At 39.7% G+C, this 14,349-nt stretch overlaps 1 protein-coding gene across 2 annotated transcripts in view; it reads right to left on the reverse strand.

The window, feature by feature from the left end:
* Positions 1-14,349, reverse strand: part of LOC104331264 (contactin-6) — a 150,850-nt gene that overhangs the window by 53,440 nt on the left and 83,061 nt on the right. For both annotated transcript variants that reach the window (XM_075432529.1, XM_009936553.2), the window contains exons 5-7: positions 13,687-13,782; positions 5,452-5,655; positions 3,975-4,077 (exon numbers count right to left, since the gene is read on the reverse strand). In XM_075432529.1, coding sequence (XP_075288644.1) covers positions 3,975-4,077; positions 5,452-5,655; positions 13,687-13,782 — 403 coding nt within the window. The remainder of the gene's footprint in view (positions 1-3,974; positions 4,078-5,451; positions 5,656-13,686; positions 13,783-14,349) is intronic.

A 14,349-nucleotide genomic window follows, 5' to 3' on the forward strand; every position in this document is an offset into this window, starting at 1 on the left:
ACAAAGCTGAGGTTTGAAAGCTGCTAGCATGTCCGCGTCAACTGCTGACACAAGGAAGAATTAGGATCCAAGGGGCATCCTAACTAAAGCACTCAGGCATCTGATCATCCCAATGTGTTACTTGGGAAACAGCAAAGAAGCAAAGATTTCTGAAACCTGGTATTGTGTCTCATTCTCCTGTGGTCACAAGCCACTCACCTTAACCAATGTAAGAGAGGATCTTCCACAGCTGCTTGCTCGTCCCTTAAAGTAGAAATCTGAATGTATTAGCTCTATCAGGAACACGGGCTGAAAATAGCAAACTTCACTTGTGGTGGCAGAAGTCATTCATATATGTTTATATGATTTCAGAATCCCATAAATGATCCTTTTATAGCCTCCTTCATAAACTCCTTGAGAATACACGAGAAAAGCCATCTAATGAAGAAGTGAAGCCTGGTATTTTTATGCAAGTTTACTAAAGATGGTTGTTCAGAATCCTCTCGTAGCTGCGCTATTATCTACTTATACTAACAGTCTCTAGAAAAACCCTTCCCTGAATACATTTACAGGAATATGTGGGGTCTTCCCATGAAAAATGAATATTCTGGGTTGAAAGAAATCCTATTTTATGTTACTCACATATGCTCCGTACAACCTCATCTGGCAATGGCCCATCTGCAGGGATTCTGAACAGATTATTTCTCTATCTTTGAGAAGACAATGAAGAAAAATGTAAAATACAGGAACAGTTTAATAAATGCGTGCACCAGACATGGAAACTACTTTGCTTATGTTCATTTCAGAAGCTATTCTTATATGTGCAACAGCAAAAAGTTATTTTGGAAGAAATCAAGAGGAAGCAGTACAGTAACTCAACCGAACATATCTTTTCATGGTACTTAATCCCCTCAAAGACATAGTGGACGATAATTTAGAGGTATGGCATGATTAATATAACTTGATCCAGAACATGACTTATAGTACTGGCATAGTATTAAACACTGTCAACATAATGAATATTAGTGCAGAACACAAAGTCTCATCTCTCCTATTATTTTGCCACAGGCTGCAGTATGTGAAACAGTCAAGCTACTATTTCATATTTCAGTTTTCCCTCTTTTAAAGAATTAAGTATAATGTGCATGTTTTACCTGTTTAGATTCGCCATGCCAATCATCAGATAGTATCATGCTGCTTACATTCCTTTGTGCCCAATTGTGTTTCCATCACATTGAGGACTAATTTACTTTTTGAAAACTTCTCTAGTATTCATAGTCCCTGTTCTGCAATACAGGATTCAGAGTTAAGCACTGGCCCAAGTGCTTTTGTCCGTTTGGGATCCATCCCTCCAAACCCTCTTCCCAGGAATAAATACTGACTTTTTGCCCCTTGTATTTGTTTTCCTCAAAACAAGCAAGGTGGAACATACCTGCCTCTGGGTGTCCCCCAGCCTGGCTGAAGGGGTACTTCTTAGCTGGGTGGCTTTTAGTTTACCTCAGGTAAAAAGGCATCTCAAAACTCAGCCATAAGTCTGGCCTCTTGTACTCACATTTTAAATGTGGAAATGCTTTTTGAGCAAGGTCCAATACGTATGATTTGCTGTTCCATATAGAAAAGAGATGCTATTTCTCTAAACACCATGAAAGTACTTTCATTTAAGACTTTCAGAGACCAAAACCACAGCAGGTTGCCTATAATCTGCCTTCGATGTGAAAGATTTCTGTTATTCATAGCGCAGAGGTAGTAGCAGCTGACAGCATTGTCTGAACCAGTGGACTAACAGTATGAATATAGAAAATTATGGATAATGGGAAAGCAGTTCTGAAATCCAAGAGAGATAATGACCGTTAGTGCTCCTGGCAGATCAGAGGTATAGCTCAACAAATGTTGAGCTGAATTGATTTTAACATAAACAGACAATAGTAGCGGCTAGAGTTTTAGTGGAATTTAGGCATCTAAAGGTGCAGATGGCCACACTGCTGCATTTACGTGTGCCTAGCTACAATGGTAAACAGCTGGAGGTAGGAAACTTCAAGCTTTTAACAATACCACTAATCATCTACATACCTTTAGAAATCTGGCCTTATCTAATAAGTTAAGAGTATTGCACCTGCAATCTATTTCTCTTGCTTTATTCACATAGAAGTGCCAGCTCTTAAATAAAGCCTGTTCACTGATTGACATGTTAGTGAAAATATGGTTCAAGGGTCTGTTCAGAGAGAAAAAAAGCAGACTGAAAATAGTCCTGTTCTGTATGAGACATCCAATCTATCAAAAGAATTCTAGAGACAAGAAATTCTCCAGCAAAGCCAGTAACGAACCTTTACTCAAATAGCACCTCTCAAACACATACACTAAACTAGATGCACATTAGAAGTATGATATAAAAATTGCGAAGAAAGGATTTCTGCATATAGATCACTGGTATTTACTCAGTATAACCCCAGGGAAGTATAGGAGGACCGGTTTCAGCTGCAGTCCTACATACGAAGAAGAAACCTTGTATTAAAGCTGCATTAACATTCTCAGCCATTCCATTTTCTAAGCACAGCATAGAAGGTACTGTGCTCGCTGAGGGATTTCATTATCCATATGTCCTTTCAGTCCATGTTTTTTTTCCTCTGTCAGATGTTCCTAATGGCAAAACCCATGTGCCACATTCACACAACCCATCTTCACCCCTTCAGTAAGAAGGCACTGTTTTGTACATACCATTTACTCGGCCTTTGAAATGCTTTTCTGCAGTCAATGTATCATTGTTAAATGCTTTCCATGCAACAGATGGAAATACAAAATGACAACTTGAAATGTAAAGCCTGCACTGACTCACACACAATTAAGGAGGTATTTAAAGAGAAGTAACTTGACAGTATCTGGAAAGGAAAATCAGCTTCAGCAGGAGTGTTCCAGTCTGGTACTTGTTTTGGGCCAAAAAAATGCATGCGCCTTTGAATATGTCTCTGTAGAAATATTCTTCATCCTTAAATAAAAATTATCTCTAAGATTAGTTTATATAAAAATCTCATTTGAAAGGGAAGGCCATTTCCCATCTTATTAACTTTTTATTTGCTTTAGTTTTCTATATCCCAGCGTAGGTTCCAGAGGAACATTTGATTAATTTGTGCTGTCTGCAAGTCAGGCTTTTAACCTCTGGGAAAGCTCTAAACACTTTAAAAGCTTACAGCCTTAAAATGGATTGTCAAAGTGAACTTAAACTAAATAGAGGTCAGCAATCTAAGGTTATTTTAGCTTTTCCAGGGAAAATGGATGTTAATTGGAAAGACTAATTTTCGTAGGCTGGTTACGCTTACTCAGTTAACTATCTGCTCTTTGAATGCAGAGCATCCCTTGCTGTTTGGATGCACTACTACTTCTGGAAGTGAGTACAACAGAGTGAGCAACCTAGGAAAAATACAGGCTACTGCAAGCCTAACAGATTTGTACATTTTAGCAGGAAAGGCTACTGCTACGGCTGCCCAGGGCTCCTCAGATTCTGTTTGAAGAAACAGTGGTGAGCACCATGAGAAATCTGTTAGATCCATTCTAGACAGTCTATGCGCTCTTGAAACACAGATGGTTTCCCTAAGTTTCATTCTTCGCAATGACCCCGCACAGCAGAATCCACCTGTTCTGACGCAGACCGGATGTGAATGTGCAGTTACACCAAATGCTGTAACCTGAAGTCAGGTCTCAGCCCAGAGTTAAAACTACGTTCAAGGAATACAGTCTTTGTTCTGGTTTTCCCCCCCTTCCCCAGCCCCTGCAGGCTGCAACCAAGCGAGCTTCGGTTGTGGTACGGTTTTCTGTCTCATTTCCTTAGGAACACATTACACACAAACAATCAAACAAAGAAAAGGTTAAAAAAAAATATGTTTTACAAATTCACATTCTGACCAATGAAGTCTGCTGTGAAAATTAGAAAGATCCATTGTTTCTCATTACAGAACAGACTTAGAACCTACATATTTTAATAAAAGACAAAAAAATCTTACTTTCCAAGGGCAAAGCATTCCAGTTTAACAGACGAGCCCTTCGCTGCATATGTAGTTTCTGGAAAACGTACTTCGATCTTTGGTTCATACTCCCCCATCACACCTGTTGAACATCAAAACAGCTAGCACTCCAGTTGAGCCTCAGACCTGCCTAGTACAACAGAATTTCAGTGTAAACGAAAGGATGGCATTAATCACGTTAGAGGCTTGTGTTCTAGCCATGGCCATCAACATATGATGTCTACGGAGCAGGCTTAGCCTGCTGGGCGAAATTCAACCCCACACTGAAAGCTTCTGTGAAATCTGTAAGTTCTATGCATGAGCATTGAAGATCATGACTTTATACAAGTTCTGCATGTACAAGTATGTAAAGTTTCTTAAAACATCCAAATGTGAGCTCCAGACTTGAGAAAGGCTGAAGTAATTAGATGTAATGATCACATTTGAAAATCTGGCTGAACATCTGATAAACCACAGATAATCCATTATCAGTTTAGGGCAGATCCCACACTGAAAATGAACTGATTCTTATTGTATATTTAACAGGGATCTGGCTACTATTACACACACAATTTGCACCATTGCCTTGGAGGCTGCCCATTCAGGACCCAATCCAGAGGCCACCAAAATGAATGGGAGAAGATAAAAAGAGACTGGTAGAACAAGTCTTAGAAAAGGAATAAAGTAGGGGGATGAAAAGGAAGAAAATGGTCAGAAAAGATCTTAAGCAATTACACTCCCAGTTTGTACCAAATTATTAACTTTTGGCCTGTAGAACTAGAACTTTGTTTTGGGTGATCTGAGTGAATATGTTATAAAACAACAAAGTCTCACAGTGAAAGTGTCATTCTATAATGCACGCTTGAGTTTTGTTTATCTAAGAAACACAACTCCATACAGACTTCTGTTACCGACTGCCACCACTGCTTTGCAAACAGTACCAGCATATTGAAATTTAGGTGAACAAACTTAGAAAAAAAAACCTCTGTGTAGAGATTTCCCAGGTATATATTTCTCACTGTGAACATTTAATTAGAAGTGTTGCCAGAAAGGTATTTGCATATGTGCGGGTGAGATTCTCACCTCCATGACTCACTTTGAAACAGCTTTCTAGATGTGATATTTGAGCAATACCCAGATTATAAATTTAGAAAGCTTTGCTGGATTTAAACCTCAACACAGACATTCCTAAGACAAACAACTTCAAGGTACCATTTGACATTCTCTTGCTATTTTTCAATGATATTGATCACTGTTTTCTTTGCATAAGTTTATCTCCTCTTTCCCATCTCAACAGTTCAAATGTCATTTCAAACTAACAGAAATTGTGCGATCATGCCCCAGTGCACAGCTTTTTACTGGGAGCCTTTTCCCACCCTCCATGACGATGTATAGCCGTACCAGTTTCCAATAACCGGAGGTGGAGCAGCGAGCGTTGTGCTGCATGTCTTCAGCCAAGCACACCCAGAGAACTCACCGTCACTGCGGAGGCGGAGAGGAGTGGGTGGCCCCTGCACGCTCTGCTCTGCTTTAGGGTTAGTCACAACGCAGGTGTAATTGCCCACATCTGATGGCTCCACTTTGGCAATGTACAGATTCCCCGTTTCTTGTGAAACAAAGCGGCGACTATCTTCCTGAACATATAATGTATTATTGTTGAAGACCCAGGTGTAGGACAAGCCTAGAAAACACCAGATACGCATCATGCATCTGTGCCAGTATCATCTGCTTCCTGTTAGTGCTGAAGTGCAATATTGCCAGTTGGAAGAACAAGTCAGTTACAGGGCAAACCACTGGGGATGCACAAATTAGCAACAGTGAGGTAAGCGTTGCTTTAGTTTTAAACTCATTTCAAGCCACTTCAGAAGGTCACAAAAGTTTTTGTCCCCTGCTACTTTTCATTTTCCTGCTTTGCCTATTTTGAAGTAGGAATGGCAGCACTGCAATGCCATGAGAAAGCTGTTTTAGTAAATAATTTCTGTTTATAACTTTCCCTCTGAACATCCAGAGAGCAAATTAATGGTCAGTGTTACAGCTCCTTTTTTTCACTCCGAATACAGAAAAATGAAGCTGGTAACACAGAGCTTTATCATCAGTGTCTCATGAAGAGGGGAGCTCAGCTGCACACAAACATTTTGGAGATTACTTAATATTTGATCCTATTGCACATTTGACCCTTATCTTCCATCCTTACATCTGCTCTGTGCTTCTTGTCTTATTCTGACTTCCTAACCCTTTTCTGCTATCTTTTGCCATACAGTGTTTCACAATGCATACCGTAATAATACATGTCTATAGTCTGGGCAACTTAAAATCTATTTGACTAGCCCACCCTGGGAGGGCAGATCTCCACACGAGCTTACCATTCAAGGTCCCTGATTTTTGAGGGGTGTTTTGGCTGCTATCAGTACTATAGTGAGCAGGTTCAGTGCTTATAACACAGCAAGACATCCCACCAGCCCCATGCTGTGGCTGCTCCACATGGCTGCCGGCACCCAACAGCAGGAGCAGGACTAAAATTCTGTCATTAATAAGGCACAGTAAATCAGAAGTTTCAAAATCTACCAGTTTAGCTTTCCTTAATTAAATGTATAATTCATAAGCTAACAGTGTTCTGCCAACAGCTTCATTTTCACACATTTCCCCCATCAACAATCCCATTTGAAAAAGATTATTTATGTTTCTTTCTCCCCCTCAGTTACAACATGGGTACAGTATGGTAATAAGTCTGCAAACTCCAGTAGTTTTGTGGAATTTTATGTTATCATCTTCTAAGATTTTAGGACTCTCATTAGAAATGACGCATCTCCAGGGAGCAATCAATGACACTTTCTCTGCTCGGCTAAATCCTGCAATAGGCTCTGTTTTACTGCAGCTTAATGCTTAGCTTTTTTCTGAGGTGCAGTAAACCTAGATGATGCAACAATTCCCAAAATAGCCTAATACTACACGTGTGTGTACATATACACGTGCGTGCACACAAAAGCACCATGTTTACACTTCTGCATGCCCATATACTTTTAGGTACCCAGCTAAAGCATCTATTTACAGAAGAAAATCTGGACATGGGTGGGCTTTTCCACAGGGAGGATCAGCCTGTAACTAGGTATAAGCAATGTAGCCCTGAACCACTATGTCTTCCAGAGACATACTATATATGGACTATGTTCCTGCCTCGGGCACTAAGTTTGAGGACAATATTCTGGCTGGACAAACAGATCGAAGTGACTGGTGTGGGCAAAACTCTGGTTTCCACTCATATTTTGAAGTTCCCTAGACTATAAGTTAGGGACTGTTAAGAAAATGCTGAAGATTTGCAGGGTAAATACTTTAATCTATGTTCAATTAAACAATGTTTTAAACTTGGGATTTCTGTGGAAGAAATACCTTGGATCTGCAATCTCCTCAGATTTCACAAGGCCACCTGAGGGCTGGTGTCCTGAAGTCCCTTTTGTGATGGCTGGGACCCTTGCTTTCCTCCTCACACAGACCTATGCAAAGGCACATATGGGTTTACGTGCAACAAAGCTGCTCTGAGGTTGAACCAGCAACAGCTGGATGCATAGACTTTTGTGAAAGGTTCATGTATCTAACAACAAACTGGAGGTAGTTTAAAAAGTGAGATAAATAGGAAAAATGAGTATGGAGGTTCTCTTCCCAAAGTCCAGTTCTGGTGTTGGCAATTACAGGGCTGAAGAAAGCCCTGACTCACTCTAACCGGGTACCACCGTACCTGCTAACGCACCCAATGGATGCCCATGAAGCACCTCCAAGCCATCTTCTGGCATGCAATCAAAAACAGATTCGTGCTGTAGGACCTGGTGATGCAACTAAATATCCTGTGTAGGATAAAGTATACGAATTCTAACAAAACTCTACTGAAACCAACTTTATGCTACACAGACATTCTTCATGAGGTCAATCTGTGAATTAATTTATCATTAAAGGAGAGCCAGTCCTTGTCTGTCCTGATTTCAGTTCTCAGGGGGTTCCAGATGACTTTCTCTTCCGAAGTTTCTGTTACTCTCTCCCTGACTGCACTCCACCATTGCCTTAGGGCCTATTGATGAATTTTCCTATTAACTGGGAACAAATGAAGGCCTGTCCTTTTCATATTTAAATCCTTTTTCCCTCCAGTATGAGCGATATAAACACTACCGCTCCTCTAACTGCAGGTTCATCATCACCAATCCGCAGGCCATACTTGCCTAGAGCCTAATACAGCGCCACTAAACTCCATAGAAATCCTAATTTTAATTGACTTCAATGGGAGTTGGACAAAATCTCAAGAGAAAGGAACCAAACTTTGGAGATCAAAGTTTCATCTCTTCTAAGGCGTAATACCAGCAGTCTACTCTCTTACACAATATCTTTTCTGCAAAAGCGAAGTGACAACAGCAACAGATGGAATAGTCTAGAAAATATAACATTTCATTAAAAAGGAAGCTACTGTTACTTAAACTTTTCCATTTGGGTCACTTTGACTAAATCCAAGGTGGAGCAGACTCACTGAATTAGCAAAAGAAAGCAGTAAAAGGCCCATACTATGACTTCTAGGGTTACATTCATTTGCATGAGTAAATCAGCAGCTGGGAAGAGTCTGGTGAAGGTAACACTGAACAGCAGGTAGTAGAGTCACAGAAAAGAGATTATAAAGAGATAGTAACCTGCTAATGAAGTCTAGCCAAAATGAACTTGAGAATTGCTGTTGCCAGCTATTTCATGGAAGAACAAATAAAGTTACAATTATTTTTTGCTTTATTATTTTGTTTTCCATTTACTCACAGGATTTCTGAAACAGACAGCAGTTGGGATCACACTGCAACATACCTGTGACAGTCTCAGAATTATTGAATTTGAGAGACCACTAAGAAACAGCTTCAGCATAAAAGGCCTTACACAAGTCTTAGCCTTTATCAGCGTCAAAGAATTTTCTGGGCGTTTTTCTTTTGTGCATAGGCCTGTTTGGCTGCAGCTTTCCCTCTGGAGTAACCACTTTCCACACACTGTTGAAGATGAATTAACATTCCTGAAGTAAGGTAATAGAGGTTTTTCTAGACAAGACAAATTAGTCCAGTTTTCTCTTTTTAACTATAGTTAATGTGTGATCTCAGAAAAATAAACACAGGAGGTAAAACTACGTGGTGGGGCAGAAGGGAGACAAGAGGGTGGGAAAGGGATCCCTTGCAGAGAAATGCTCGCTGATCAGAGTGCCACTGTGTGATAAGAAGCTAGCTGGAGTAGTTTCAGCTGAGTCCTTACTCAGTGGTGCTTTAGATACGGACCAAACAAGAAGAAAATGGTCCCAGATTGTTCTGCAGGGGAACAGCTGCAGGCTGGGCTCAGGGAAGAGGCTCAGAGCTGGCAGGAGAGGAATGAAGATTCATAGGAGCACTGAGAAAAAGCAGCAGTGAGAAAGAGACTCTAAACCCATGGCTAGGGTACTAGGCTTTATAAAGGGAGATACAGTCCAAACCGTCACTTTAAGATTATGCATTTTATCAAGTAACTGTTTAATATAAAATGCAGAAACAACCTGAGGCAGAAGACAAAGGCCCTTGTACCTAAGGCAGAACTGCTCCTCCCATCCCTTCCTCTCCATGTACCCAGTTTCCCATCTCCTGCTTTCAAGGGCACCTCCTTCCCCATACTTCTGCTGGCTGAGGATTTGGCATATTCCCCCCCTAAGCAGGTCCACAGGACTTCTACTTCCTTAAGAATGTTTTATTTATCTGAATGTAGCCTTGGTATAGTAATATCACTCAACATCCCAACTTCAAACCCCGGCAGCTCTTGCGCACAAGTAAACGCAAACGCATGAGCGATCCTGCTGCTCCTAACAAGATTAGCAGCTTCCTTAAAGCTCTGCAGGGAGCTAGCTTGAAGGAAACAAGACTTATGGCATACTTCACTTCTAAGAAAATAAACAAATAGCAATTCTTCCTGCAGTCTTGTGTCAAGCATTACTATTTAAGCAGCAGCTTCTTAATCATAGTCAGGTCAAGCTCATACACAGCTATAGAAATGAAGGCTGCTTCCAACTCCCTTCTCTCTACACTCTTTTGTTTATTTCCTAACCCTATACAAAACACTATTTTCTGATAACAAAATATTACCACATATTGATTACACAGAGAAGAAAAAACAGCTAACCTAAAGAACTTAAGCTAAAACAAGACACACCTCTAAGAAACACAGCTTACTTTCCTACCTCTGCACTCCAAAGCCTTGGTACGAAGCAGAAGGAAATCACAGGCTGAACTGTATCAGGTGTGTTAATGAGCCTCAGAAATAGCCACAGCTGAAGCTGGAGAGTGGCTGGGGCATAAATAGGCAGGGAGGGGCAGGGTGAGGTTATGAGGGGTTTAGGTTGGGCTGGGTAGTGGAGGGGGGGAAGTTTGCTGTTGTGTTCTAAAGCTGATTGCAGGTTCTGTTTTTCTTGTTTATTAACTACAGCAAATTTTTAATGTCTTATTTGATCTAAGGTATAAGCTATGCTTTTAAAAAGTGGGAGTGTTTCATTCTTGTATTTAATATTTAAGTACTAATGTTTGTTTATGCTAGTGTAGTTGTGTCTCAGTGTTGTGTGGTGTAGCTTTAACACAACTGCAAGGTTTTTGTTCTCTGAGAGTTAATGTCTAAAGCTGATGTATAAGCTGTTGGATCAATATTTCTGTATCTTTTTCTTCTCTTTTATCACATAAGCGTCTAATGTATTTTATATTGCCTACTACAGTGAAATAACTTTTCTCTTGTATGAGCAAAAAGAGGTTAGAAGTGTAGTCTCAGTTAAGCATGTATACAAAAAAGGAGCAATACAGCTGTTTTTGTCAACTATAACAGAAAACTAAGTTTGGTTACAATTAAACATTAAATATTTTATGTATTCTTTGAATGTAGAAAAGTACTTAAAGCATATGATAAACAGCTGAGTGGCCTAATGTCTGCAGAGCTTGATTTCCTGTGGATCTGGCAGAAAGTTTAACTTCAGACTGTTTGTGGTATAGGTTAGATAAGCTTGGCAATGTGTTAGTCTCTGTACTGGGAGATAGCATGAGTAATAAAATGCTTCTCTAGATAGCAGACATAATAGCAATATTTCTGGAGCTCTCATTCTACTGTCTAATCCCACTTCTTGGTGGTATAAGGTAAGAAATTTTAATTAATAGAGAGTCCTTTTTTTCTTAGGTTCTTGCCCTTCTGTTGCTTTTAGGAATGCTAGAAGCAGATATAGACCTGTTGGGTTAGCAGAAAGGCAGGAGACTTTCACTAGTGCATCCTATGCCAAAATAACTACATTAATGATAGCTGCTTCAGACAACAGCTGGGCAGAGGTTTTCTGTCTTCATTCAGGTTGAAGGAAAACAAAGACAGTAACCATCAGAACTGTGTTCGTCTTCCCTCTATGTGGTGTACGGAGCAGCTCTGGCAAGTGACCTGCCCTGGGGAAAGGAGCAGCTGGGCTATAGGAAGGAGTGCCTGGAGGGCTGTATCCATCTGCTCAGGCTCCCTTTGGTGTTTTGTCAGTGAGATGGATAACATCTTTCCAAGAATGTGGTCAGGATTTTCTATCCAAATGGTTAACCTCAGTTTCCCTTTAAATACTCATACTAGCAAAAAGTCTGCATTGGTTACAGGCTGCATCTCTTAAGTTGGATAGGAAGTACCAATTTCGTTCCTTAGTGTGTTGGACACGCAGTATGGCGTGTATTGTCTTACTCGTGTTAACATTATTGGAAAGTCAACTCTTTTCCTGTTGCTATGGTATGTCTTCAGAATTCCTTGACATTTAATGAATTCCTGTCACATCCAAAGTACTGTACCCAACACTTGTAATGGAAGCTGTATGTAAAGCTAGTAGTCCTTTCTATTGCAGGTATTGTGAGTCAGAGGCAAGGGTTTCAATTAAAAAAATAACTGAATATACAATTCCTATTAATAAAAACAATGTGCTAGGCAGCCTGAGATGGCATACAACTAACACTAGTTCCTACCATGTACTTCAACCCTATGGCGTATAATTTTGGATCATAAGTACAGTGTTTATGGATGATGAAAGAACTCAGTTTCTGTTCTCTAGAGACTTATTTCAGTTAATGTATTTTTCAGGCCTATTGGTCAACAGCTCACATGTCCAGCTTAAGAAACAAAGGCTTTGTTTATGGATACCATTTTGTCAGTTCAATTAATCTGGGGTGAACTCACTTGTTAACTATTTATTTGTTCTGAATGTTTTCTTCTTCTCGTTCCTATTTGTCAAATCATAACTTTACCCTACAGCAAGAGGAAAATATATAGCTTACTGACTTGAGGATGGATGTGTTGTCTTTCTGTCTGTCCCATTGATACATTTCAGGAACTTTCAAGCCTTTTCTGCCCTTAAGGATTGGGTCTCACTTCATCTACTTGATTATATACTTTCATATGGCTGTAAACACTAAGTGAACTGACATTTCCTCTCTGTTCAAGACTTGCGGGCTTTAAATTGATTGATGGGTTTCTCTACATCTTTGATATACTGCATCCTCTTTACAGATCACTATTTACCTTCTCAGGGGAATTTGTCTTATAACTCTGTTTAAGAAGAATTGAGGAAGCATTGCTGAGAGCAGGACGTTGGTGATAGCACACAGACAACTGCAGCTTCTGTGGATGTGTGGTCGCTCCTGTGGAAAGCAGGACGCGAGTCATCTAAAAACTGCTGATTCTTTCAGTCCAGAACAAGACAATTTGGTAACTATGTTACTGATACATCCTTTATTAATATGCATTTGTTTTTCCAGTGTAAAATTTCCAATTGTCTTCAGCTAGTCATGTTAAGAAATCATAGTTCTTACTCTAGACTTCAAAAGATAAGAAGCAGTTTTGATCTGGGTTTTAATACCCCTGGAGGAGATTTGTGAATGTATATAGCTCAGAATTTGCAAGAGTCAATGCTGGGGAAAATAAATCTGGAAAGATCAGTCAGGAGCTTCTCACTTCTGCTGGATACTAAAAGTGTTAAGAAAAACTGACAACACCAGGGTATGTGCATGTTCAAGCCTTTGTATTGCACTGTAAATGCTGATGTTGGAGGTGGTACTATACCTATTAAAAGGGAGAAAAGGAAAATTGCGCCTCATACTTAAGGGCTGTCTTAGATGAAAAGTCTGAATCATGCTACATGTATTACTTGTTCATTGCATGTCACCTAGACTTTACCTTGTCCAGAAAGGAAGACCTCAAAAACAACATTATGGTTAAGAAGCAATAGCAGGTATGGCAACAGATACAAGGGACTGTCAAATCAATTCCCAAGAGAACTCCTTTTCATTCTTTAGCTGAAGCACTGAATATTATCAAGTAACCTGATCTAATCAGACCTCCTTCAGTGTGGGGGTTTATCTCTCCAGAAGTCCCTTTGTATCTAGATTTTTTTCTATGACTTATAATTATCAGGTATGCAAGAGCAGAAGACAAATTTTCATAGCAACTGTAATGTGTAAAATACAAGAGTCAAATTACGGTGTTGAAGTAGCAAGCACTAAAAGGCACAAGAAGTGCAAACCCCAGTATCTTTAAAAGAAATGAAATCCAAATTTCTTGTAGACCCCTATGCTCCATGCAGAAATCAATTCCAGTGTTAAGCAAGCAGGGAAGTGTATAGGGTACTTCTACTGAGCTATAGCAGTTGATGTTCAGGCTGCACACAACGTAGGGCTATTTGTCATACCTCCGTGATGCGGTGGAGGACCACAGAGCAGAACCACTCCTTGTCCTTCTCTGACTGACACTGTAATTCTTGTTTTCGTTTCAAAATTTTCAAGATCTTGAGAGAGAAGGAGAAAACAAGACTCAGTTGTTATCTATCAGATTTATTCCTAACTGTACCCCAAGCTATGCAACTACATAACTCAAGAACATATTCAACAGCATACTATAATTTCAGTATGTGAATTGCCACACTGCATGGAAAAATAGCTCATCCAACGTAGTGTCTAATCCTTTGGCAGTCATGAATACCTATTTGTGAAGCAGTCACACTTTAACCCTGTGAGATTATTTACAATTCTTAATTACAAAGCTAATATATTATTCCATGACTCTTTCTAGCACCGTTTTTTGGAACTTACTGGACTCTTGATCTACATGAGTAGGAAAAAAAAGCATTTTGTTTTTTTTGCCTCTTTTATGGAAATAAAAAGCAGGTGTGCTTTTCTATATATACAAGTGATAATGAAACATTATCAGGACTCCCACAGAGTGTGTGTTTAAAAAATGATAAAAGTGTGTTGTATTCTTAATGAGTCTGTGCTGTACTGAAGCTGGCTTCAGTAAGTGGATACATTTTAATTGACTTGAACTGACTTTAGCACTGATTTTAAAGGGGAGAAAG

This window comes from Opisthocomus hoazin, chromosome 11, assembly GCF_030867145.1.
Source record: "Opisthocomus hoazin isolate bOpiHoa1 chromosome 11, bOpiHoa1.hap1, whole genome shotgun sequence".
NCBI classification, from domain to species: domain Eukaryota; kingdom Metazoa; phylum Chordata; class Aves; order Opisthocomiformes; family Opisthocomidae; genus Opisthocomus; species Opisthocomus hoazin.